The sequence below is a fragment of the Phascolarctos cinereus genome, unplaced genomic scaffold (assembly GCF_003287225.1).
Source record: "Phascolarctos cinereus isolate Bilbo 61053 unplaced genomic scaffold, phaCin_HiC Scaffold_9;HRSCAF=440, whole genome shotgun sequence".
Taxonomy (NCBI): Eukaryota; Metazoa; Chordata; class Mammalia; order Diprotodontia; family Phascolarctidae; genus Phascolarctos; species Phascolarctos cinereus.
The window spans coordinates 197100532-197127593 of NW_027556402.1; the positions used below are offsets into that span (position 1 = coordinate 197100532).

General features: G+C 40.3%; 1 protein-coding gene across 3 annotated transcripts in view; it reads right to left on the bottom strand.

Moving 5' to 3' along the window:
- Positions 1–27062, bottom strand: part of SH3BP2 (SH3 domain binding protein 2) — a 109148-nt gene that overhangs the window by 63917 nt on the left and 18169 nt on the right. The window contains exon 1 of one of the 3 annotated variants that reach the window (XM_020992193.2): positions 20336–20539. The exons of the other annotated variants lie outside the window; for them this stretch is intronic. Coding sequence (XP_020847852.1) covers positions 20336–20369 — 34 coding nt within the window. The 5' untranslated portion in view covers positions 20370–20539. Of the gene's footprint in view, positions 1–20335; positions 20540–27062 lie in introns of those variants that run through there. 3 annotated transcript variants of the gene reach the window in all.

Consider the following 27062-nt stretch of genomic DNA (forward strand, 5'->3'; position numbering starts at 1 on the left):
GGAAGAAATGGATACTGGAGATGCAGTAGAGAACTGGCAAGATGACAAGTGATTGGCTATGGAAGATGAACGGAGATAGAATTGAGAATGATTTCAAGGTCATGAACCTGGGTGACTGAAGGATGCCCTCTACAGAGACAGAGAGAATAAGAAGAGGGGAAAGTTTTGGGAAGAAGATACTTAATTCTGTTTTGGAGATGGTGAGTTTGACATGTCCAAGTGCAGGTGTCCAGCAGGATACTGGTAAATTTTCTCCAGCTAAAACACTATTACCTTAGTTCAGGCCATCTCTCGCTGGGACACAGTAATAGTTTAACTGGCCTCCTCGCTTTCAGTATGTGCCCTTTCCAACTCATCCTCCACATAGCTGCCAAAATAATCTACATAAAGCATAAGGCTGACCATGTCACTCTCCTGCTAAAAATGCTTTGAAGTATCCCTACTGACTATTGGGTAAAACACAAATGCCTCAACTTGTCATTTAAAGCCTTTCCTGTGTCTGACACACATAGGTGGCGTGACTCTGGGCAAGTCGCATAACTTCCCAGTTCTCAAGGCAACTCTATAAGACTGTAACTTCGAAAAAAGGGCACCAGACTTGCTTTGCTATAAGGAGTCTCATCATTTGGAAGTTCCCTGCAACATAAAATCACAGGCCTAACTGCTTGTCCTTATCCCACGATCTGGCTCCAGCCTGTTCTCAGGCTTATTGAACATTTCTCTCCTTCACACATACAACCCACCTGCTTGCTATTCCCCAGCTCCACACTCCATCCCCCATCTCTCTGCCTCTTCAGTCTGTCCCTCCCTGCTGGAAATGCACTCCCACCTCTCCTCTAACCTCTAGGAAGACCTAGCTTCTTTCAAGGCTCATTACACATGGGCACCATCTCCTACAGGCAGCTTGCCCCTCCTCCCCTTTATAGTGAATGCCTGCTCACTCTTCATCTTCCTCATATGATCATGCATACATACAAGAATGTGGACTCTGGAAATAGAGAATCTGGTTTCAAATCCTCTTCTGGCATTTACCATCTGTGTGATCTTGGGCAAATCACAGCCTTCCTAGGCCTGAATTTCCTCATTTGTAAAATGAAAGGGTAAGCAGATGTCCTCCGAGTTCCATTACAGTTTTAGATCCATGAGATTTGAGGTATGGTATTTGTTTACATGTGTTCCCCCCACACTCCCTCCCACTTCCCCTTTCCCATTAGAACAGCAATGGAGGAGGAAATAAGGAAACTATTTTGCCCAATTACATCAACAAAAATGGTAATGGCTGAAATGGATGAATATTTACAAAACTATAAAATATTCATAATTATAGACCTATTTAAATAACCCAATACCCAAAAAAGAAACCGAACAAGCCCATATATGCACTTCCAAAGAAAAGTCCCCAAAAAACCTAAATGGATTTGTAAGTGAATTCTATCAAACATTCAAAGAATAATTAATTCCAATATTACATGAACTGTTTTCAAAAACAGGAAAAGAATGGATCTTTTCAAACTCTGTGATACAAATATGCTCTTGATACTTAGACAAGGAAGAGAAAAAGCAGAGAAACTACAGACAAATATCGCTAATGAACATCAATGTGAAAATAATATTAGCAAACTGACTACAACATATTAAACAGATTATACATTAGGACCAAAGTGGATATATATCAAGAATGTAGGGTTGGTTCAATATAAAGAAAATTATAATATAATAGACCACACTGTGTTTAATAGGAAATTTAAATAGAAAAATTATTAAAAATTATTATATCGATGAATGTTGAAAAGCATTCAACAGAATTCAACATCCATTTCTGTTAAAACACAAAAACCACAACACTAGAAAGCACAGGAGTAAATGGATCTTTGTTCAACATGTTAAATAGTATCTGTCAAAAACCAAGAGACAACATTATTTGTAACAGAGGACTAACGGTCTTTCCAATAAGATCAGAGGAAAGCAAGGATATCCATTATCACCCTTACGATTGCACACTGTGCTAAAAATGCTAGTTACAGCAATAAGACAAGAAAAAAGTAACCAAGGGAATAAATATAGGCAAAGGGAAGACAAAAGTATTGATTTTTGCAGATATGATAGTATCTAGAGAAAGCCAAAAGAGTTAACTAAAAAATTAACTGAAATAGTAACTTGCAAAGTTACATGATACACAATAAACTTGCATAAATCATCAACATTTCTATTTAATATCAACAAAACCCAGAAAGAAGAGGAAGAAAGAGAAATTCCATTTGAAATAACTACAGAATGTATAAACTACTTGGGAGCCTATCAAGACGTATACAGGAACTATTTCAAAGCAACTACAAAGCATTCTTTACAGAAATAAAAATAGCTGGAAAAATACTAATTGCTCTTGCAATAATAAAAATAATACTACCAAGCAAACTACTAACGGTTTTTTAAAAAATAGAATTAGAAAAAAAATAGCAAAATTGATCTAAAGGAACAAAAGAAAAGATGAAAAACAGTGGGAAAGAAGGGGGTTTAGCAGTGCCATATCTCAAACTATGTGATGAGGGTTTCACAGATGAAAAGACCCCACTGGCTTGCTCTACGTGGGAGATGGCTGCTGAGGAAAGAGCGATAACTTGTAAGGGCAGTGCCTTGGGAGAGATTTATGTGTGGGACCCTCTGTCACTGGTTCTGGCTGGTAACCATGAGATTAGGAGGAACCTTGTTCTATCATTTATGTAGCCAGAACTCTTTGCAAAGGCGCTAAGTCAGAGTCTCTTTGCTCCATTAATATCTAAGGAAACTGGGTGACTCACACCATTCAGTGAGAGATTAGGTGGTAGGGGGAAGTACCTTAAGAAATGGCCTGAATTCTTGGCTCTTTCCATTTAAGGTGTAAGTAGCCCATCGAGTATCCAGCGACGAGTAACTTCATTTTCTTAGACAGCATAGTGGATAAAGTGCTGGGCCCCAAAACTAAGTTAACGCTTATTGATTGATTGAAGACCCGAGCTTAAATCTGGCCTTGGACACCTTCTAGCTGTGTGACCCTGGGCAAGTTACGTCACCTCTATTTGCCTCCGTTTTTTCAACTATAAAATGGGAACTGTGAGAATCAAAAGATATATCTGTAAAGGGCTTAGCATAGTACCTGGCACATAGTAGATGCTATAAAAATGCTTATTCCCTTCCCTTCCCCCTTCATATCTTAGGCAGCTGTTAGCACGTTTCTCTCCATACAGAGCCAAAAACTTCCCTGGAACCTTGCCATCCCCTCCCCACTACTGCTCCTCATTCGGACCTCTGACATTAAGTCTCATCCCCTCTCCCCCATGACAGCCCTTCAAATACTTGAAGACAACTAGAGAGAGATTAGCCCAATCCTCACACCAGTTTTCAGATCATCTCAGAGTGTGAGGTAAGCTTAACAAAAAGAAAACATGTTTCAACATCCAGACTTCAGCCAAATTCCCAGCTGTGCTGGTATAGTAACCCCACCAGTATTTTGAAAATCTACTGCCAAAACACAGCTTTTAGGTATAGCTTACAAGTCATTTGCAAATCAAGTGAGATCAAAGTATGAAAAGAGCAAACCTTTAAAGTCTATATAATGAGGGGCAGCTAGGTGGCGCAGTGAATATAGCTCTGGCCTCTGGAGTCAGAAAGACCTGAGTTAAAATCCAGCCTCAGACACTTAACACTTACTAGCTGTGTGACCTTGGGCAAGTCATTTAACCCCGAATGCCTCACCAAAAAAAAAAAAAGTCCATATAATGAGAGCTTTTCTCATTATTATTCTTCCTTATCGTCTACTTTACCCAATTTCTAATGTTCATATTTTATCTGTTAATTTTTCTGCCTTTTCTAGCAAAATGTCTGGCTTCAGGGTCATTGTAACCCAGTCAAGTAATCCACTTAACTGTCTAAATAAAAATCATTATTTCTTTTTAGGTTTCTAAGGTTTGCTTAGAAGCTACCTCCAAACCACACATGACCTCTCAACTTCTGATTCTATGAAAAGATTTACTTCTCTAGTTTAACGTTGAGAAGCACTATGTAAAAAAAAAAATTTTAACTCCTAAATCTATGATCTGAAGAAGTAAAAATAATAATAAAATCTATTATTTAATATTTGTTTCTAGAACTGTGCCATGTTTTCATCTTTTCCTTCTCTAGCACCCAGCACAGTATGCTGCTTACAGCAGGCTTCTAACAAGTGTCTGCCCTTGGGAACTTGTTCAATTCAACCAAGTATTCATTTTTCAGTATGTAGGGCTGACATACTCCTGCCCTGACCTACTTGTCCAAAACTAGGGTCATCTCCCTGGATTTGGAACAAGCCTTAGTTTGCATTTAGGATGATGTATATGACATTGAAAATATAGTCACTTTTGGGGCAGCTGGGTGGTTCAGTGGGCAGAGCAATGGCTCTGGAGTCAGGAGGACCTGAACTGAAATTCATCCTCAGGCACTTACTAGCTGTGTGACCTTGGGCAAGTCACTTACTTAACCCTGACTGCCTCAAAAAAAAAAGTTTAAGAAAATATACTCACTTCCCTTCTCTGAGCCTCCGTTTCCCCCTCTCTAAAATGAGAGGATTATACTACATCAGGGGTTCTTAATGTTTTTTATGTCACTGACTTTTCTGGCAATCTGGTGAAATAAAACCCACTGATCCTGTCTTAGAACAATGTTTTTAAATAACTGAAAGAAATAATAAATTTCAGTTAGGTTAGTGAAAATAGAGATGCAATTTTTCTTCCCATCCAAGTTCACGGACCCTCTGAAATGGATCCATAGATCCCTGGGAGTCTGTGGACCCCAGGTTAAAAACACCTGGATCTCTAAGACTCCTTCCCACTTCGTCATTTGGTTTACTTTTAGCTTTTAAAAATAAATTATATATTTAATATCTATGTACACCATGCCACAGAAGCGCAGGATTTCAGAGATGAAGGGGACTTCAGGCACCATCTAGGCTAACCTGCACCTCTAAGGAATTTCCTTCACAACACACCTGGACCAGTCTCTGCTTGAAGACCTGAGGTCAAGTCTTAGCAGCTCATTAGTTACTCTCTTCCGCTCTCTGCTCATTCTTCTCTCCATCTGTGAGTGCCTGTATGTTCTAAGGGTCCTCCCACCTCACACATTCTGTGTTCTAAAGGTCCCCCAGCTCTGATACTGTCTTCTAGCTCTGATAGTCTATGCTTTATGGGCCCTTCCAGTAATGACATTCCAATGCTCCTCCCTGCTCTAACATCCTGTAACTACATGCGTGAGAAGGTTTGGGCAGAGGGGCAAAGTCTAATGGGTTTGAGGGTTATGTTATTGTTGTTGTTACTGTTTATATGTAACGGCTTTGACAGGAAAGCTTATAAAGTTTTTATCAGTAAAGCTTTGCTATTATCTGATTGGAAAATATGCAAACTTGGGTTAACTGAGACACTCATTGTTTCCAAGGTGAGAGGCTGTTTGGTTTCTCTCTCATAGCTCAGATAGAAAGTTAAAGATAGCTAGGGGAAAGCACAAGGCTGACATCAAATGTAACCACCAATGAGAACTCAGCTTGACCCCTGAGCTTCAGGTCAAAACAGAGGAGGAGTCAAATCTGTTGGGATGATCTTACCCTCCCCAATTGCCAACCCGCAACCCTTGGGGCTCAGTCACTTATTTTGCAACGACACACATGCCTTGTTATAGCACTGTTGAGAAATGTGTCCTGTTTATAATGATGACTACAAATTCCCTGCTTAGTCGCCTTGAATTCAGAAAAAAAAATGAGGTGCTCAACCTCCTCTATTCTCCATGCTAGGCAGACCACATCTGTAGTACTGGGTCTGTTTTTGGGAAAGATATTAAAATACATCAAACCCAGAAGAAAACAGCCAGCAGGGAGCTGAAGATTGTGTCATAGAAAGATCATTTGCAGAAACCAGGGATGTTTAATCTAAAGGAGAAAAGACAGAGGACAGGACAATTGATTTCAAATATTTGAAGAGCTGTTCTGTGGAGGAAGGATTAGGTTTATTCTACTTGGACCAGAATTAATGAGTGCGAGTAACAAGGAAACACTTCAAGAGGATTCCTTTCCGTCTAAGAAGGGGAAAAAACTTCCATGTTCATTTTTACAGAGGGGGTAACTTAGGCTAACAGAGGGGAAATAATACATCTGAAGTCCCACCATAAGTTAGCTTAAATCTCAGGTTTACTTCCTGAATTTAATTAAATTCTGAAGTACCTAGTATGTGCTGGGAGAAAAGAAAACATGGGATGGTGAAAAGATTCAGTGGGTTCATATACTTGGATGGGAAAACAATTATCTTTATTTTCACTGGCCTCTAAGTGAGATTTAGCATTTCCTTCAGTTATTTAAAAACATAATTCTGAAAAGGCATCCACAGGCTTCAGCAGACTGCCCAATGGGTTCATAAAGGTTAATATACCCTGACATTGTAAACATAGAAAACACTTCACTGTAATGAAGTCTCTGGTGCAAGTCCGCCACTGACATTTTAGCTGTGTAATCTTGGGCAAGTTACTTCATTGTCTGCTCTCCCCAACAATGCTCTAAGATTCCAAGATCTACTGAATTGGTAGAGCGAGTTCCCTAAATAAAAGAAATCACAACTCTGAACCAAGGTGGGGAAAACATACCAAGCACCAAGTTAGTCATTAGAGACACAGAGATAAAAACAAAATAGTCCCTAGTCTTAAGGAGTTTATATTATGAGGTCTTTCCATTAAAACAATAATTATTGGAACTTTATAAATTCATTCAAAAGTTGGAGCTTTAGAATAAAAATTAGTCACTACCTTAACTCCAGGCACTAACCACTCTGTAACTTATGCTGTCTCATTCACCCATCTATACCAGCAGTTCAAGGTCACTGGTCTTTGGACATTACTGTTATTGAGCATATTCAGGTCACAGAATAGGTATCATTAAAAAGGTACTGATGGGGAGAACAGGCACACATCAGCAACACGTCTATTTGCTGCTGCACTAAGAAATGACTCACTTAGGGTACAGTTGAGTATACTCAGGGAAACTGTTTTCCTCACCAATAACCCAACTTCAAAGGCTACCATCTGACAATGCTAAGACAACTCAGATCAGACACTGGGGATGGATTGTTTTAATTTGCTTTACTCTAAGCCGGTTCAAATGGCCAACATTTACTAAGCATCCATTATGTGTGAGACCATGTTCTGGGCAATATGAGAGCATAACCAGTAAAGGTTGGAGGAGCCTGGGGGAGAGAAGTCACCTGATCATCAGCCCAGAAAGTAGTCTGTAAACACAGACCCCTCAATATGACCAGTTGTCATTAACAAATAGAAGAGACGGACATATTGTAGGAGAATAATTCTCCTGGCTAATGTTGATGATTATGCCTATCCAAAGGTGGTCCAAAGTCACTCATAAACTACTCTAGTCATATCCGTTCAACCTTCCTCTAATATATACCAAAATGCTGAAAGTTAAGCCAGGTGAGGACCAATTCTGTAGCACACATACAAGAGTAAGGAGCCCTTTATTGATCCACCTTGACCAGATTAGGATTGTGATCTATCTAACTAAGAGAAGGAAGGGGTCTGTTCGACTGTTTCAGTTAATGGAAGTATCTCCAGATCACTTTCAACAAGCTTGGAAAGAGAATCCTTATAGAGAGTAGTCAAAGAACAAATTAATGGCTTTAGGAAAATTATTCTCCAAGGGTAAGGCAAAAATTGACTGCCTATTTTTCTGTGATGAAGCAAGTTGTTATTTTCATTTTCCCCTGAGTACTGTAACTATGTTTTATCTCATTGTGGAATTTTGTCTATCTTCCAGGAATGTGTGATCATCGCAACTCCAAAATGGCTGATGTTACAGAGAGATTTTCCAAGTCATGGGGTAGCTTTCTCCATCTTTGGTTATTTTTCTCTCTCTCTCTCTCTCTAAGCTTAAAACCTTAGATTAGAATAATCAAAATTAATTAAAATTATTTCTGGCAAACTTATGCTTGAAGTAGGACAGCATTTTCCTCCACACCCCTCTGAAACTAACTACCCACTATAACCATTTTGCATAATGTTAATGGAATATGCCTGCAAATATGCATTAAATATGAGTCCTCTATTCAATCCATCAGCAAGCATTATTAACTAGCTAGGATGATAGAATAAAGACAAAAATGATTTAGTTTTTGCTTTCAAGTAGCTTACATATTAATGGGACATCACAATGACATCTCTTTCTTTCTAGAAGAAATCTAATGAGTGATATATGCTATCTCATTTAAACAGAGCTGGACATTAATTTAATAGCTAGCATACTAGCTAGTATTTACATATTGTATGCTAAGAGCTTTACAAATATTTTCTCATTTAATCTTCACAATAGTTCTCTGAGGTAGGTGATATTATTATCCCCATTTTACAGTTGAGGAACCTGAGGCAAAATGACTTGCCCAACATCACACAGCTAATACGTGCCTGAGGTTGCATTTGAACTCAGGTTCCTGACTCTACGACCAGCACCTACTGTGCTCACTATTAATGAATTCTTTACTTAGCCAATCACTGATTTTAAATTTTATTACAGAATATTAGTATTATCTGGGACAGGTTCAAAACTTGCCTCTGATGATCATTACCTGTGTTATGTGACCTTGGGCAAATCATTTAACATTGCTAAGCCTTGAATTCCTCATCTGTAAAATAAGAGGGTTGGCTATAGCCTCTAAGTGTCCTTTCCAGCTGCACATCGAGGATCCAAGTGTGCCAAGCAGGCAGTACCCAGTTAGCTGACCCATTAGAGTGGGCACAAAGCCCCAAAGGCTGGGGGATCTCACTTCCAGCAAATGTAGAGAAGGCAAGGGGGATTTAGCAGTGACCTGTGAGAGTGCGCTTCAACTGGTGGAAGTAACAGTTATGTACGCCCAGACTACAGGTTGGACCCCTTCTTAGGAGAAAGTGGAAAAGACTGGAGAAATGCTTCTCTATTTTCAAGGATAAGAAGGAGGATCAAGTATTCTATGAATAAAAGGAGCACTTGCTTTAAGAGGGAAAGAAAAGGAATGTGAAAAGGTAGAGGGAGTTCTACTCTGGATGAGAAGAGTAGATGGTGGAACAGAATAACATACAGAAGTATGGGGAGAAAGACTATGAAACGTTTGGAGCTGAGAAGGGTGCACCAGAACCCTCTGAAGAAGCATCATCTACACATAATCCAAGGAATGACCCGCAGGTGCCACTGAGAAAGAAAATGACTGGCGACTCCTTCCTGAGAATAAGTGGCACTGCAAGGCAGTTTATCTGCCAACAGACAGGTCTGATGTTTTCCTGAGGGACTACATCTGAGTCCCTGGAGACCCGTCAAGCCTGACAGCCACTATCCACCACAGGCAATTCACATGGAAATAAAAGGACAGCACCAGAAGGAACCCAGGAAACATTGCTGAGGAGTGTCAAGTCCTGGGCAAGAAATGTAAGATCTCTGGGGCAAAGGGTTGTTTTGATCATCGTTGTTAATTGAAGGTTAGGAGACTTGAAGAGAAATGTCAATCTGGAAAGTCAATAGGTGCCTAAGAAGTTTACTTCTAAGGACAAGATTTGGATTTCTAGACCACAGTTTAAAATATATAAGTAATACAAGATTGGCCTGGGATAGAGTACACCTCATAGAGGGGCAGTAAAAATCTCTTTGGGGTAGCTAGGTGGTGCCATACAGCATAAAGCACTGGCACTGGAGTCAGGAAAACTCGTCTTCCTGAGATCAAATCTGGCCTGAGGCACTTCCTAGCTGTGTGACCCGGGCCAGTCACTTGATCCTGTTTGCCTCAGTTTCCTCATCTGTAAAATGAGCTGGAGAAGGAAATGGCAAGCCCCTCTAGGATCTTTGCCAAGAAAATCCCAAACGGGGTCAAGGAGAGTCAGACATGACTGAAAAACAACCAGAAAAAAAAATCTCCTATTTGTCTAGCAGGGGCTCTTAACCTTTGCAATGTTAGATGACCACTACTTCAGTCAAGTTGGCCCATGAAGCAGTAATTCAGCCTTAAGAAGATTCTCTGAACCTTTTGTAAACAAATAAGATTGAAACAGTGTGATGTAGCAGGCAGCTAGGTGGCACAGTAGATAGAGCTCCTGCCTTGCAGTTAGGAGGACCTGAGTTCAAATCCAGCCTCAGACACTTGACACTAGCTGTGTGACCCTGGGCAAGTCACTTAATCCCCCCTGCCCCACCAAAAGGCAAAAAAATAAAAAAGAAATGAAGTAGTGTGATGTTTTATTAGAGAATGCTATGTTTGAAGTCAGAGCACTTAGATTTTGATACTGGTTCTGAGTCCCAACTGCCTTATCTGTAAAGGTAAAAAGGCTAGATAAGCGGTCCTCAAAGTCCTTTCCAACTCTTAATCCTAAGTTCTTATGACTGTTATGGCGGTGGAGGGTGGGGAACATGGATGTAAGAATCAGTCAAGGAGGAAGGCAGCTCTGGATGCCTGCATGTCACCCTGAGCACTGAACATTCCACCCACTCCTCCGAAACATCAGCCAGGGAATTAACTTGCGTTACTTCCTGCTTCTTAGTTACGGTGGGTGGGGAACAGAACCCAAGGAAGCTTGTAAGCTATTAGTCACCTAACCAAGCAGACAGAATCCTGAGGTTAGGTCAAAGCAGCAAGGACACCAAGAAGGTGTCACTTGCTGCAGACCTTCATTGCAATTATTATGCCTTGTGAGTATCTGTTCTGAGCATTTAAAGCCATTCACGATTGGGCTCTTATTTTCTCAACTTTCTCTTACTATTCACTTCCGCATACCACTTAGTTACTTTGAAAAAAGTGTCCCTTCCAACTTTAACCTTAAAGGACTATAGAAATATGAGTTATGATTAAGAAAACTAAGCCTCAGTATGCTCAACTATAAATTTCAACTCAGTAATCATACATTTATTAAACATTTGTCATGTGCAAAGAACCAGCCACACAGACAAAAGAACTAACCTCCTGTTCTTAACTAGCTCATATTCTCCTGGGAAGGGGGAATACAGTGTCTATAAAGTTAAGTCAAATACAAAGCCAGGCATGATGGAGGCATAGGAAAAATCTAAGCAAAGTCCTCTAAGAAGATATAAGGAGGGAGAGAACACTCTTACTTCAGGAAACCAGGGAAGGCTCAGTGAAGGAGGTGGCCCCTGAACTAAGCCTTGATGGAAGGGGAGTATTCTGAAAGGTGAGGATGAGAAGGCTGTACCTTGCAGGCACTGGGGAAGGGCATGCAGCAAAGGCAGGCTGCCAAAGCAAATGGAGATGACTGGTACATTGACCTCGGAAACAGCTAGTGATTCAGTTTGGCTGAACAGACAGCACAATATTCAAAAGGAATTCTTGTGAAGTGAGGCTGGAAAGGCAAGCTGGATATAGATTATAGAGAGTCTCAGACTCCAGCCTGGAGAGTCTGCTCCTGATCCTTTAGGAGAGATAGAGGCACCAGCAGTTTTTGAGGAGGGATGAAGTCATGGTATAAGAGGAAAATGATTTGGGCAGTTTTGTGACAGATGGATTGGATGAGGGGAAAGAATGGAGGAAGCAGAGGGGATCTGTTAGAAGGCTAGTAAAATAGCCCAGGTCAAAATTCAATTCAATTTAATTCAATAAATATTTATTCAACACCAGCTGTGTGGAAAGACCAAGAGTTTACATTTTATTGGGGGATAAAAAAATATGAAAGTATTTCCAAATCATGTAGCCCACACTTTGGCCATCCTTTACAACCCCCTCCCATTGGACAACTGGATTCTGAGAGACGAGCTTTCACTTTAGCTTACCCGGAAACAGTCCCACCTCACTCTCTGACCGTTTCTACCCCCACCACAAGAAAACTGAGCCTAGTGGCCAGAGGATATGTTCTGTGGGCACAGCCTGTGAGAGCCCACGGCCTCCTCAATGTCACAGTGAGCGTTTGGGGGAAGACTTAAAAGTGTAAAAAGTAAAGTGCTGAACTGTGCAGTGCAAATGAAGACTTACAGAGTATAATATGATAATGCAGGGCACTGTGCTCAAGCCTGAGAATACAAAGGTGAAAATGACCATCAAGTAAGTGAAATAATCTCCTAAATGAAATAAGGAAAGTGCACAGATAATGCTAATAGTGCTTAGCATACAGTAGGCAGCCCGGTATACTAGATAAGAGACTGCAGCAGAGTCAGGGGACTGGAGGGGTTTAAGCCCTCAGATACAAACTGGCTGCAGGACCCTAAGCAAATCTGTTTACCTCTTTGGGGTCCTAACAGCAGATTTTGCAGAAGAGAAGGAGACTTTGCATTGGGAGAGGGAGTCCTCTCCCTGAGAGTTTCCTACACCAACGAAATTGCAGGTACAGGGGAAAAAATATTCAAGGTGTAACAGGTCAATGGAGACAACATTCACTAGTGGAAAAAAGCCTTAGTGTCTCCCTGCTGGAGACTCTGGAAAACTACTCTGACTCTGTGACAGCGAGGATCAGACTATGACAAAGTAGCTCCACCTATTCCTAAGGTAAAGGAAGGGTGGAATCCCCAGCCCCACTATGTATTTATCATAGGCACCTAACTACTTATTGAGTTGAGTAGAGTAATACAAATTATGATATAAATTCAGACAAGGGTGAGAATTCAAGTTCTTGTGTGTCTGACTCTCCATGACTGCATTTGGGATTTTCTTGGCAAAGATGCTGGAGTAGTCTGCCATTTCCTTTTCCAGCTCATTTTACAGATGAGGAAACTGAGGCAAACAGGGTTAAGTGACTTGCCTAAGGTGACAAAGCTAGTGTCTGAAGCCAGACTTGAACTCAGGCCTAGCACTTTACCCACTGTACTCTCTAGCTGCCCTTCAAATTCAATAACCATTTGCAATCGGAGTTCAGTTCAGAAACAGCAAATCTGAATGTGGGAATGGGGTTAAGGGACACTCTTTTGTCTCTTTTTGAATTCCCAGTGCTTAGCACACTGTCTGACACACAGTAGGTGTTTGTTGTTTAGTTGTTTTTTTCAGTCATGTAGACTCTCTGTGCCCTGATGTGGGGTTTTCTTGGCAGAGATATTGGAGTGGTTTGCCATATCCTTCTCCAGATCATTTTACAGATGAGGAAACTGAGGCAAAAAGGGGGAAGTGACTTGCCCAGGGTCACACAGCTAGTAAGTGTCTGAGGCAAGATTTGAATTCAGGAAGATAAGTCTTCCAGACTCCTGTCCCAGCACTCTATCCACTGCACCACCTAGGCAGGGATTATTTCTAGTTGGGAGGAAAGTAAGACTAACTGGAGAAGCTGAACTAAAGCATTAAACAAAATGAAGGACTTCAGCAGAGAGAATCCTATGGGGACAGCAGGTACCATGTCAATTAAAATATTTTTAAAGCTTCTATGTGCAAAGCATCGTGTTAGACATTGGGAATAAAAGACCCAACCAACAGTCGCTGCTCTCAGGGTAGAAGCGGGAAAGGACAGGACACAAATGAGGAACGCGAGTTGGCTAGCAGAAAAATCCACAACTCTTTCTATGGGTTTCGATAGTTTCTTAAGGTTTACAAAGTGCTCATGTGGCAATTCTGTGAGGCAGGGAGTGCGAATATTATCCCCCACTTCATATCACTCCTCTCCATAAAATCTTCCCTTGACTCTGAAGCCTTCTCAAGCTTCATTCTCTTGTCCTTTTCAATGCTAAATGCCCAGAGTTCCCTACTCTTGCTACCTGTTTTCTCATCACCCATTCACTCATCAGTTCCCCGCTTGTGCTTGTCATTCTCACTTTACTGAAACTCTTCTCTCAATCAACCAAAGAGATCATATAAATGGGAAAAGGACTCACATGTACAAAAATACATATAGCAGCTCTTTTTGTGGTAGCCAAGGAATTGAAAATTGAGGGGATGCCCATCAATTGGGGGACAGCTGAACAAGCTGCGGGATATGAATGTAATGGAATACTATTGTTCCATAAGAAATGATGAGCAGGTAGACTTCAGAAAAATCTGGAAAGACTTGAATGAATTGATGCTGAGTGCACTGAACAGAAAACAGAACATTGTATATGGTAACAGCAACACTGCGCAATGACCAACCTTGATAGACTTAGCTCTTCTCAACACTACAATGATCTATGTCAATTCAAAAAGACTCATGATGGAAAATGCTGTCCACATCCAGAGAAAGAACTATGGAGTCTGAATGCAGATCAAAGCATACTATTTTCTCTTATTTTTTTGTTTGTTTTTTCTTTCTTGTGGTTTTCCCCTTTTGTTCTGATTCTTCTTTCACAACATGACTAATGTGGAAATATGTTTAATGATTGTACATGTATAGCCTACATCAGATCTCATGCTGTCTTAGGGAGGGGGGAGAGAAGGGAGGGGGAAAAATCTAGAACTCAAAATCTTATAAAAGTGAATGCTGAAAACTAAAAATAAATTTTAAAAAATTGGAACTCAAAAAAAATGTTTATTAAACACTTACTACATGTCAGGAACTGTACTAGGCTTTTGGGATACAAGGATAAAACTACAACAATCCTTGCTGTAAAAAAAACCTTACATTCTATTTGGTCATCAATGTTCTCTTAATTGCCTTTTCTCAGTCCTCATCCTCCTTGACCTTTCTGCAACAGTTGACTCTAGCAGAGTCCTGCATGGGTTTGTTCCCATGGTATCTCACACTTGACATATCCAAAACTAAATTCACTACCTTCCCTCTAAAATATCCCTTCCTGTAGGCTTCCCTGTGACTATCTTCCCATTGACCATGGTTTGCAACTTTGGAATCATCCATCCTCCACTCTGCATTCTCCCTCATCCTCCATGTCTAGCCAGTTGCCTAGTCTTTATGTCATCTGACCAGTCATCATTGCTCAGTCATTTCAGCTGTGTTTGACTCTCCGTGACCCCATTTGGGGTTTTCCTGGCAGAGATACAAGAGTGGTTTTGCCATTTCCTTCTCCAGCTCATTTTACAGATGAGGAAACTGAGGCAAACAGGGTCACACAGCTGGTAAGTGTCTGAAGCCAGATTTGAATTCAGGAAGATGAGTCTTTCTAACTTTAGGCATAGTGCTCTATCCTCTGTGCCACTTACCTGCCTCCCACTCTTTTTTATCCTGAAGCAATTCTTATTGCTACTTTTGTTTCAACATCACCTTTATTTCCAAATATATCCCCATCCTTCCCTTATCCAATGAATCATGCCTCCTAAAGAGGAAGAAAAAAAACAGTTCAGCAAAACTAATCAGTACATCAACCAGCTCCACACAATAATATAAAATTATTGGACTATCTGAAAGCCATGATCAAAAAAAGAGCCTAGACATCATCTTTCAAGAAATTATCAAGGAAAACTACCCTGATATTTTAGAACCAGAGGGCAAAATAGAAATGGAAAGAATCCACCGATCTCCTCCTGAAAGAGATCCCAAAAAGAAAACTCCTAGGAATATTGTAGCCAAATTCCAGAGTTCCAAGGTCAAGGAGAAAATATCACAAGCTGCCAGAAAGAAACAATTCAAGTATTGTGGAAACACAATCAGGAAAACACAAGATTTAGCAGCTTCTACATTAAGGGACCATAGAGCATGGAATACAATATTCCAGAGGGCAAAGGAGATAAGGATTACAACCGAGAATCACCTACTCAGCAAAACTGAGTATAATCCTTCAGGGGAAAAAATGGTATTTCAGTGAAATAGAGGACTTTCAAGCATTCTTGATGAAAAGACCAGAGCTGAATAGAAAATCTGACTTTCAAATACAAGACTCAAGTGGAACATGAAGAGGTAAACAGGAAAGAGAAATCATAAGAGACTTATTAAGGTTGAACTGTTTACATTCCTGCATGGCAAGATGATATTTATAACTCATGACACCTTTGTCAGTATTACGGTAATTGGAGGGAAAAAAATATGTGTATGTATGTAGATAGATAGATCGATCGATCGATCAATAGATAGAGGGCACAGGGTGAGTTGAAGATGAAGGGGTCATACCTGGAGAATAAAATTAAGGGGTGAGAGAGGATTATACTAGGAGAAGGAGAAAGGGAGAGGTAGAATAGGGTAAATCATCTCACAAAAATAACAGAAAAGAAAAGGCTCTTAGAGTGGAGGAGAAATGGGGGAAGGTGAGAGGGAATGAGGGAATATTATTCTCATAGGATTTGGCTTAAGGGAATAACATACAAGCTCAATTGGGTATGGAAATCTGTCTTACCCTACAGGAAAATAGGGGGGAAAGGGGATAAGAGAGCAGGGTAATCAGAAGCAAAGAGGAGGGAGAGGGTCAAAAGAAAGAATAGAATAAATGGGGGGGCAGGATAGGATTAAGGGAAATAGAGTTAGTTTTTCACAACACGTCTACTGTGCAAGTGTTTTGCATAACTGCACATGTATGGCCTGTATTGAGTTGCTTGCCTTTTCAATGAGGGTAGGTGGGGAGGGAGGAAGGGAGAAAATTTGGAACCCAAAGTTTTAAAAACACATGTTTAAAAAAAATGTTTTCACATGCAACTAGGAAATAAGAAACACAGGAAATGGGGCACAGAAATCTATCCTGCCCTACAGGAAAATAGAAGGGGAAGGGGATAAGAGAAGGGGGGGAGAGATAGAAGGAAGGGCAGACTAGGGGACGGAGTATTTAGAATGCATGCCATCTTGGGGTGGGGGGAGGGGCAAGATGGGGTGAAAATTTGGAATTCAAAATCTTGTGGAAGTAAATGTTGAAAACTAAAAATAAATAAATTTATATTTTAAAAAAATAAAGTATGGGTTTGATTATGTCACTCCCCTGCTCAAGGATCATCAGCTGCTCCCTAACACTTCTAGGAAAGGATAAAAAAAAAACCCACAAAACTCCTCAGTTTGAAAATTTCACCATCTGGCTCTGACCAACCTTTTCAACCTTATTTCATATTATTCTTTTTTATGTATTCTATTCCAGTCAAACTACCTTGCTTGCTGCTCCCCTTACTTGACATGTTCTATCCTAACTCTGCTTTACTGCCAGATTTCTCCATACCTGGAAAATACTCCCTTCTTATTTCTGAGTATTCTTTGCTTGCTGGAAGGCTCAGCTTTCCTATGGGAAGCATTGCCTCTTTTCCCTAGTCCTCTCTCCTCTTATCTTTTCTTACTTGAATGAATGATAGAGCATTTTAAAAAAAAATGATAGAGCATTTATTAAGTGCTTACTACTAAATGCCAGGCACTGTGCCAGGAATTTGTCTTGTCAAGGAAAAAAATTTATTTAAGCTTTTCTACAAAATAGTCTTCACCCAAAGGATGACAGCAATTTGCCCTTCCTCTGGGCCCATCTGCAGGAGGGGGCATGCATAGATTTTCAAGAGTAAGCTGTTTCCTCAAGGGCAGGTTTCTTCAAGCAAGTCTGAGCCTGTATCTTAATCATCTACAACTTTGACCAAATTATCTCCTGTATCGGCAATTTACGCTCAAAACAAGTCTTTCAATTTTATCTGAATGCAGAAAACTAAAGGCATCATGGTATGTTGCAAAAGATAACGGAATTTATTTTTTTTAAGATCACAGAATCGTAAGTTTTAAAGCAGGAAGGGACCTAAGGCCAACTCCTCCATTTTACAGTTGGGGAAACTAAGGCCCAGAGATTCTGACTTGGTGTTGCCACTTACATAGCCATATGACCTTAGCAAGCCACTTATATCTCCCTACTAAATTGAAGGGCCTGAACCACATGTCACCAAGGTCCCTTCCAGCTCTAAATCTTATTCCTATTTAACTGCCTGGGCCTCTGCCCCACCCCACCTTCCCCAATTCCCATCAAGCACTGTTGGACTGGGTTTGGGAGGCAGAAGGAGTGTAATATTCTACTACTATCACTTAAAAGCCCCCATCTTGGGGCACCTAGGTGGCACAGTGGATAGAGCACTGGCCCTGGAGTCAGGAGGACCGGAGTTCAAATCTGGCCTCAGACACATGATACTCACTAGCTGTGTGACCCTGGGCAAGTCACTTAACCCCAATTGCCTCATCAAAACAAACAAAAAAAACCCCCATCTAGTGTGCTTCCCACTGATTATCAGCCAATGAGACTTATTTAGCTTTTCTAAGATAGTACAGTAAGAATGGCCAATACAAAAAACTTCTCCCCAAAAGCCAGTGACACACCCTTCCCCTTATATGTGCAGGGTCTCTGAGGAGAGGTGGCTCAAACTCAGAGAGCTTATGTGGTTATCTGGTTAGAGAGCTTATCTGGTTAGACTGAAGTCCCTCATAAGTTCCTCTTTGGTGTATGAAGCTCTCTGCTGGGCTCCAAGTTTTCGTACCCTCATAGAGTCCTGAAGCTGCTGTGGTATCTAATTTGTTCTTGGCTCTCAATGAAGATATTGCCATTAGTTAATGTTGTTCCGAGGACAATGTTACCAACAGGGATGAAGAGTCCAAATGTTCTGTCCCTTTAAGTTCATAAGATCATCCTTTGGTCAAGGGGGAAGGAAAGAGACAGAGAAGAATCTCTCTTCTCCCCCCCCCCCAAGAGATTCCCTCTCAGGGGCTTAGCTGAAGCTGTCTGACCCCTAGGCTGGCCAGCTATTTGAATGCTACATTCCAAACTGGCTTGCTGTTTTATCCAAGCCCAACAGAACAAGACTGATTCTCTTCAACCACCAAAAAAGGTTTCCTGTGTGACTGCCATTCAATTTGTACCTTGCACACACCTTTAATTGACTGATTCTGTAACTTAAAGGTGTTCTCACCTGATAAAGGCATCTGGAAATAGAGCTTCTTGCTAATTACATTTGATGGGGTTTGAAGGGTAAAACATCCCCATTACACCTGTTTTACAAAAGGAGTAACTGTTTACTAGGAAAGGCGGCAAAAAGAGGTGGTCAGAGAAGGAAGTACAAAGATGCTTTTTCAATGCCTTATTTTAAAAAAATCACATTATGCACTTGAACGAAATAACTTAAACATTCACCACCTACTCCTTTTCTGAAAAACCACTCAGGGAAAGAATAACTTGACATTATTTCCTGCTCCTTAGATAAAGTGGGTGGGGGAACAGAACCCAAGGCATTTTGTAAGCTGTTAGTCACCCAGTCAAACAAATAAGCATACATGTCAAGATTAGAAGCATGTAATAAACATTAACTGCACGCCTGGCTCCTCAGTGACACACAAAGCTCTGAAAAGATTATCAACTGTTACAAACCCCACCATCATGCTATTTGTTTCTTTCAGTTCTTAAAAACCAGATTTTTATTTGGTATTTTAAAAAAATTTTTATATCACTACATTTCTCCTTAAATCTCTCCCTTCTCATCCCTGAGTGTCATCACTTATAACAAAGTTTTGTTTGTTATTGCTGTTTTTTTTTAACAAGAATTATCTATCTCTTGCACTTTTAAGGCCACCTGCAATGTGGTTCCAATTTATCTTTCCAGCCTTATTTCACATTACTTCCTTTCATAAATCCTATACCCCAATCAGACAGAACTCCTGCCCCTCATCTGGCCAATATCTCCCTCCATAAATTGGTGTAGACTGTTGCCAGGGGATACATCACTACCAAGGTCCTTCCCCTATTTCACTGCCCAACTCAGGTACACACCACCCCTTCCTCCCCCTTTAAGCTTTCCCTGATACACTTTTTGCCCCCCCCCCAATTAAAAATGATCTCTCCTTACTCCAATCTCTCAACTCACTGGGCTTGGACCTCTCCTATGCATCGATTATCACTCATATTTTATTTCTTCCCCCTAAATAATAATATAAGCAGACATTTAGGCCTTTAAGATTTGCGAAGCACTTCCCACACATGATTTTATTTGATTCTCACAACAACCCTGTGAGAAAGGTCCTTCAGGTTAATTATTAGATCCATTTTATGGGAAAACTAAAAGTCCAAGTGGTTAGGTGACTTCCCCATGGTTGGTCCCATAGAATAGTAAGTACTAGTAATAGTAAGCAGGATTTGAATCCAAGTCTTCTTTGACTATACCAGGGGGTCTTAACCCAGGGTCTGTGAACTTTTAAAATAAATATATTTTGGTAAATGTATTTCAATATAACTGTCTTCCAGTGCAATCCCATATGTTTTATTTTATGCCTTTAAAAACATTCCAAGAAGGGGTTCTTTGGCTTCAGCCAACTGCCAAAGGGATCCAGGACACTTAAAAAGGTTAAAAACTCTTGAACTACACCACTGTTGACTGCAAACTCCTTGAGGGCAGGAACCATATTATTTTCTATCTTTGCATCCCAGCATCAAGTATTCAGTAGTCACTTAATACTTGTTGAACTGAATAGCATCACATTATACTATATTCCTTCTTGTTCTCCAGTATTGATTTCTCAAGTTTATTTTTTAACTTACCCTTCCAATAAGTCCTCTTCAGAGATTTCATCATGATGTGCAGATTACCCTAGTTTCTGTGTAACTATACCAGAGAAGGGCCATCTCTCGTAGGGCCAATCAAATTGGAAAGGCTTCAAAGTCGGGCTATGAATCCGCTGTCCAAGGACCAGACTGGCCAAGTTTGGAGAGATTCATCCCAATGCTGGCAGCAGAGTGATTAACTGTTTGGGCTACAGTAACTCACAGAACAAAGGATTGACAAGCCTCAGTGGAATGAATTATCACAGTGATGAAATCACATATCATCCAAATTTCACATATCATCAGAAGGTGGGGGTCTTAATTCAGAGGATAGGTGAGAGACCACTTATTGGGCATCTTAGAGTAGAGATTTTTTTCATATATGGGTTGGACCAGATGAGTGCTGAGGTCCCTTCAACTCTCAAACTGTGATTCATTTAAGTATTTAAACATAAATCAGTATAAAACAACTTTTAGGAGTCATGATGAAGCATGCTATCTGCCTCCAGGGAAAGAACTGATACTGTCTGAATACACTCTGAAGCATGCTATTTTTCACTTTTTTCTTTCATTCTTTTTTTTTAATCCAAGTCTTCTTGTAAAAAATGACTAATATGGAAAACAAAAACAAAAACAAAATGACTAATATGGAATTTTTTTCCCATGATTGCACATGCATAAACCATATCGGATTGTTTACTGTCAGGGGAGGGGGGAAGAATTTGAAACTGAAAATTTTTTTACAATGTTTAAAAAGTTGCTTTAACATGTAATTGGGGGAAATATTATTTATAAAAATATAAAACAACTTTCAAGGAAATTTACAAATTTAAAATATTACCAACTCTTCCATTATTCTCTTTATAGCTTCCTTTCTTTTCTTACAGAAACTTCATCTCTGAAATTTTAGAGTTTATGGTCCCTCGGGTCAAGGCCAATGTCCTTTCTCTACCTGACTCCAAGCAGAGGTCATCTGATGAAGGTTTTGAGAAAGGATGACTTATCCAAGGTCACAGTGAGTTAATGGGATAGGTCTGACAATAGTTTTTATGTAGACAGCTCATGTTTTGGTTTCTACTGATCTCACTGATGGAAGGAAGGAAGAAAGAAGAGGAGAAAGAAAAGGACAGAGAGGGACAGAGGGAGAAAGAAGAGAAAGGGAGGGAGGAAGGGGAGAGGGGTGGGGGGAAAGGGGAAGGAAGGAAGGGACTTACAAATATCATCTCATTTGATCCACACAACAACCCTGGGAGGTGGGTGCTATTATTATCCTCATTTTAAAGTTGAGGATGCTGAGGTGGACAACCGTTAAGTGAAGTGCTAGACAATGATGCCAGATTTGAACTTGGTCTTTCTGATTCCAGGCTCAGCACTCTACCACACCACTTAGGTACCTCTATATAGGTCTTTCTATATTTTCCTGTAGTGTTTATATTTGACAGCTCTATAACTTTCTATTACATTACTATCTCTTCATTTATTTAGTCATTCAACAATTGTCAGGACATAAATTGCTACCACTTTTTTTCCTATCAAAATAAGTTTGTACGAAATTTTTACTTGTCGACAACCATTTACTACTGACAGTCTTTACAACTTAAAAGCCTACTTTAATATTTCAGTGCATTTGAGATGTCACTGATGTGGATATTACCTCTAAAGATGCAACTGCACCCTACCTGTGCCTGACCATTCCCTGTGACTTGCATGGATAGCACTGGAATACATGAGTTGTCCATCCATTAATGTCCCTCTTACCCAGCCATACATTCCCTGATGATCTCCTCCCCGCTACTTCGCCTGCAAAATTCCTTGTTTGGATCCTCCAAGACTAACTACTCCAACCCCACCCTCTCACGGACAAGGAAAACGGGGCTCAAGCAGGTTGCTGTCCAAGGTCACACAGGTAGTAAACTTTAGGAGGTTGGATTTAAACCCTTTTCAGAGCCAATGCTATCTCCACTATACCATGCTGCTTCCCCTTTTAAGTCTCTATTACTCTTTGGGTGACCCTCAACTTCAATTCTTTGAAGGCTATGGTATTCCCTGCCTTGTAGCCACAACAGAGAATATTGTTTAAAAAAAAAGGAGCCTTTGTTTTGAAGAGAAACTTGGGGTCATTAAAAGCACAGTCCACTTTCCAGAGGACAATGTAGCCTGATCTCTTCCTCCTTTTCAACTCTGGGCCCAGCCCATTTTCCATTTTCAATGTCTGTCCAAGTGCAAACATTCTTCTCTAGCATCCTTCTCCCTATCCCTGGCTCCCTCCTCTTAGGCTCCAGTCTCAACCTTCCTGAAGATACAGAGGGCAGAAGGCATCCACAGTAGAGATATTCTTCTGAGGCCATAGTATGGTTTAGGTCAGGAAATACAACTAAACACCTGATGACTCACCAGGCACTTGACCCACAGTGCCTCAGTCTCCTAGCCAGTAAATGTCTGAATATGGAGGAGTAAGGCCATTGGTCAGACACTTCTGGACACCTGGATTCAAGCACCTTCTCTTGTTGAGGCCTTGAGTTTCCTTTCCTAAAGAATGAGGGGTTTAGAACAAACACTAAGGCCCTTCACAGCTGTGACATTCTATGATGCTATGATTAATCTCAGCTCTTCCTACCACAGAGCTAAAATGCGGTGGGCCAGTGTAAATGTTAAGCTAGACATAAATGAAAAGTGGTATTACTATTATTAAAATGTCTAAAATTCAAAAAAGGGGAACAAGGAATTCACTTCTTCCCCTGAATCAGCATTAAGGAAGTCAGAAGGGTGGATCAGTATGGAAAGGACTGTGTTAGTCCATCTTTCAAAACACAGAATAACCAGGCTCAAGTCCCATCTAGATGTACAAAACAGCCCCTGCAGTTCCGTCCAACTCTGTAGTTCCATGTCAGTGTTGGACAGTGGAAAGAACACTGGACTTGGCATCAGGAGCTATGAGTTCTCTTCCCAACTCTTCTAGCTGGAGGAACTTAACTAAATCATTTGAACTCTCCAAGGCCCAGCTTCTTCGTCTGCCCAAATAAGAGACTTAAACTAGGTTATGCATATGATGTTTCTGCCTTGTATGACAGGGGTTCTTAACTTGGGATCCATAAACTTGTTTGTTTTTTTAAATATATTTTGATCATTTTATTTCAACATAATTTGTTTCTTTTGCATTACTATGCATTTTTGTTCTATGCATTTAAAAAAACATTATTCTGAGAAAGGGTCCATAGGTTTCACCAGATTTCCAAAGAGGTCCATGACACACAAAAAAAAATGGTTAACAGACCTATATGTACAAAAATATTTATAGCAGCTCTTTTTGTGATGGCAAAGAATTGGAAATTGAGGGGATGCCCATCCATTGGGGAATGGCTGAACAAGTTTTGGTGCATGAATGTAATGGAATACTGTGCTATAAAAAATGGTGAGCAGATGGATTTCAGAGAAACCTACAAACACTTAGATTAACTAATGCTGAATGAAGTGAGCAGAACCAGGAGAACATTGTACACAGAAACGGCAATATTGTACAATGATTAACTTCGACGGACTTGGCTCTTCCTAGCAATACAATGATCTAAGACAATTCCAAAAGACTCTTGATGGAAAATGCTATCCACATCCAGAGAAAGAACTATGTAGTCTGAATGCAGATCAAAGACTACTATTTTCACTTTTTTTGTATTTTCTTTCTCGTGGTTTTTCCCTTCTCCTCTGATTCTTCTTTCACAACATGATTAATGTGGAAATACGTTCAATTTGGTTATACATGTATAGCCTATATTGGATTGCTTACTATCTTGGGGAGTGAGGGAGAAAAAAATTTGGAACTCAAAATCTTATAAAAGTGAATATTGAAAACTATCTTTACATGTAATTGGAAAAAATGAAATACCATTAAGTAGGTGGAAAAAAATGGTTAATAACCTAAATCATTTCAGTTTAAGCCTTAATGCTTTAAGCCTCAGTTTATTTATCTGTAAAATGGGAGTACAACTATTTTCCTTGCCCATCTAAGACGGCTACAGTGAGGTTCAGATGACATCGGGGTGAGAATCCCAAAATGTGAGAACTTTTTAAAAGGGATGGAAATCATTTCATCTAACCCCCTCATTTTACAGCAGAGAAAACTGAGGCCCAGAATATTAAGTGACCTTCTCAACATCACACAAATAATAGCTAGGATGCAAATCCCCAACCCCTGTTTTCCAACTGCTCTGAAGAAGCCTGCAGTGAGCTCTCACTTCTGATCCATTGTAGTTCTTCTAGTTCCTGGCAGACAGAACTTTTCTATATCCTTTCCCATTCTTCCTCCATTCCACTGATATGAATTGTGTCTACTCCAGGCTATAAGCATCCCAAGGACAAGGCCAGGGTCTTTTCCTCTTGTTTGTCCCACACTATGAGCAAAGCCTTGATCTGCTGTTTCCATGGTATAATAGAAAAACTACAGGAAAATACTTTGTAACTGTAAAGTGCTATATAAATGTGAACGATTACAATCAACATGATAATTAGAACAGTGCTAAAGTTCCTCCAAGCTATGGGCAATAAGCAATATTCTGAAGCCTTTTAACAGATCTGGGCTATGAATTGGTGGACAACCCATACACAGGAAAGCCACTCCAAGAAGGTATCCAGGGTAATTCTCAGCCAGCACACACACACCTTTGGTTTGGCCCTGGGAACCTGGCATATTATTGGAGCTGGTGGTAAGAGGGAATGTGCAGATACAACTGAAGTGAGGAGAGAACAAGGGCGAAAATATTCTCTGAAATCAGTCCCATGATTCCTCCAGCTCAACCCTCCAAGAGTCTAAATGAAACAATTTACATTTATAGGATACTTTATGCTAGCTATAGGATACATAAAACACAAAAAGTACTTTATATCCAGTACCCCATCAAAACAGTTCAGTAAGAGACAGAATGGGGCATATCCTAAACAGATGAAAGAGCTGAGTACAAACAAGGGGTATGACTGGTCCGGGTTAACAAGCAGAAGGACAGGGACTCAGTGTAGGTCTCCAGTCTCCAAGTCTAGGGCTCTTTCTACAATGCTATAATAAACCAAGTTCCTCTCTAAGTTTTGTGTTGTTTTTTTTTTAAGTAAAATTCCAAACCATTCCTTATGAGGATATTAGCCCAGAAAAGATAAGATGGTAGGCAGAGGACAACACATCTACCTGTCTTCAGGCATATGAAGGGCTACTTGGCTAAATTTGTATTATTTGGTCACAGAAGCAAAACTAAGATCAATAGTGAAAGTCTGAAAAAGGAAAATCTTCCCAACAATTAAAGCCCTCAAAGGAGGGGGATTGCCTAGGGAGGTTACTAGTGGCAATAAACTCATAGGATCATAGCGCTGAGAGCTGGAAGGGGCCTTAAGAGGCCATACAGTCCAACTCCTTTATTTTACAAATGAAGAAACTGAGGCCCAGATCGACCAGACCAAGGTCACATAGATAGTATTAGAGGCAGGATTTGAACCCAGATCCTCTGACTCCAAAGCCTGTATTCTTTTCACTTTACCACACCTGGAAAGCTACTTGGGGAAGGTCAGAGAAGTGATTTCTGTTGAGGTATAAATGGGCACAGTTCTGAATTATTTTTCCCATTCTGAGATTTTGTCTGTTAATAACTTGTTCTAACTGTCTTCTTTGTGCTCATGTCATTAACAATAATAAAAACTCATACTTCAGTGGCACTTCATAGTTCACTGAATACTTCCATTATAACAATACTGATAGGTAGATAGTTTCAAGTATTATTACCCCAGTTTTACGGGGAACTGAAGCTCAGAAAGGCTGACTTGCCCAAGATTACACAGCTAGTTAATAAGTGTAAGAGCCAAGATTAGAACTCAGATGTCCTAACAAGGTCTGTACTCTTTCTACTCCACCAAGTTTCCTCTCTTCTAATTATTAATAGCTGACCCATATAAGACTTTAAAGTTAACATTCCCTTCCATGCCTTATCTCATTGGAACCTTACAATAATTGATGGGGAGTGGGTATCCTTCAGGACTTTGTAGATGAGGAAATAGGATCAGCAGTAAAATGACTTGTCTCATGTCATTGTCCTGCTAAGTAGCAAAATCCAGGCAATGTCAACACCTCCCTCTCTCTTCAGCCAAGGAAAGCGGGGAAAAGAGGAAGGGGGGGAAGAGAAAGGAGGGGGGCAAGAGAGGGAGAGGAAGGGAGAAAGAGAGAGAGAGAGAAAGAGAAAGAGAAAGAAAGAGACAGAGACAGAGAGACAGAGACATCTTCACAAAAAGAAATGCTCACTAGCCTTTTCTTCAAACTTCACCCTGGGTTGTGGGTTGGTTTTTTTTAATACCTGAAATTTACCCAAGGACATATTTTGCTGAAATTTAACCAGAAAGCCAGTCTGGTTCCAGCGGTACATAGCCTACTCAGACAGTAAATAGACAGGAAAACCCCTCCTCATTCTTAGGGGGAAACAGACCCAAGGCATGAAGTGAAACTACTCCCCACCTACCTCAACACACACATACACACACACACACCCCCATTCATTGCCCTTTTTTAAGGACTGCTTTGATTGTGGTGAAACCTGCTGGAGGAAACTAGTTTTTAATGAAGGGTGTTTTATGACAGAAGTTTCAGAAACTACTGCTGTCCAGACATATGGGCTTGTCAAAGAAAAAAAAAATAATATTGTATTCCGTGTTACAGACAGAAATCTGTTAGAAACAAGTTTTACTAATTTAACAT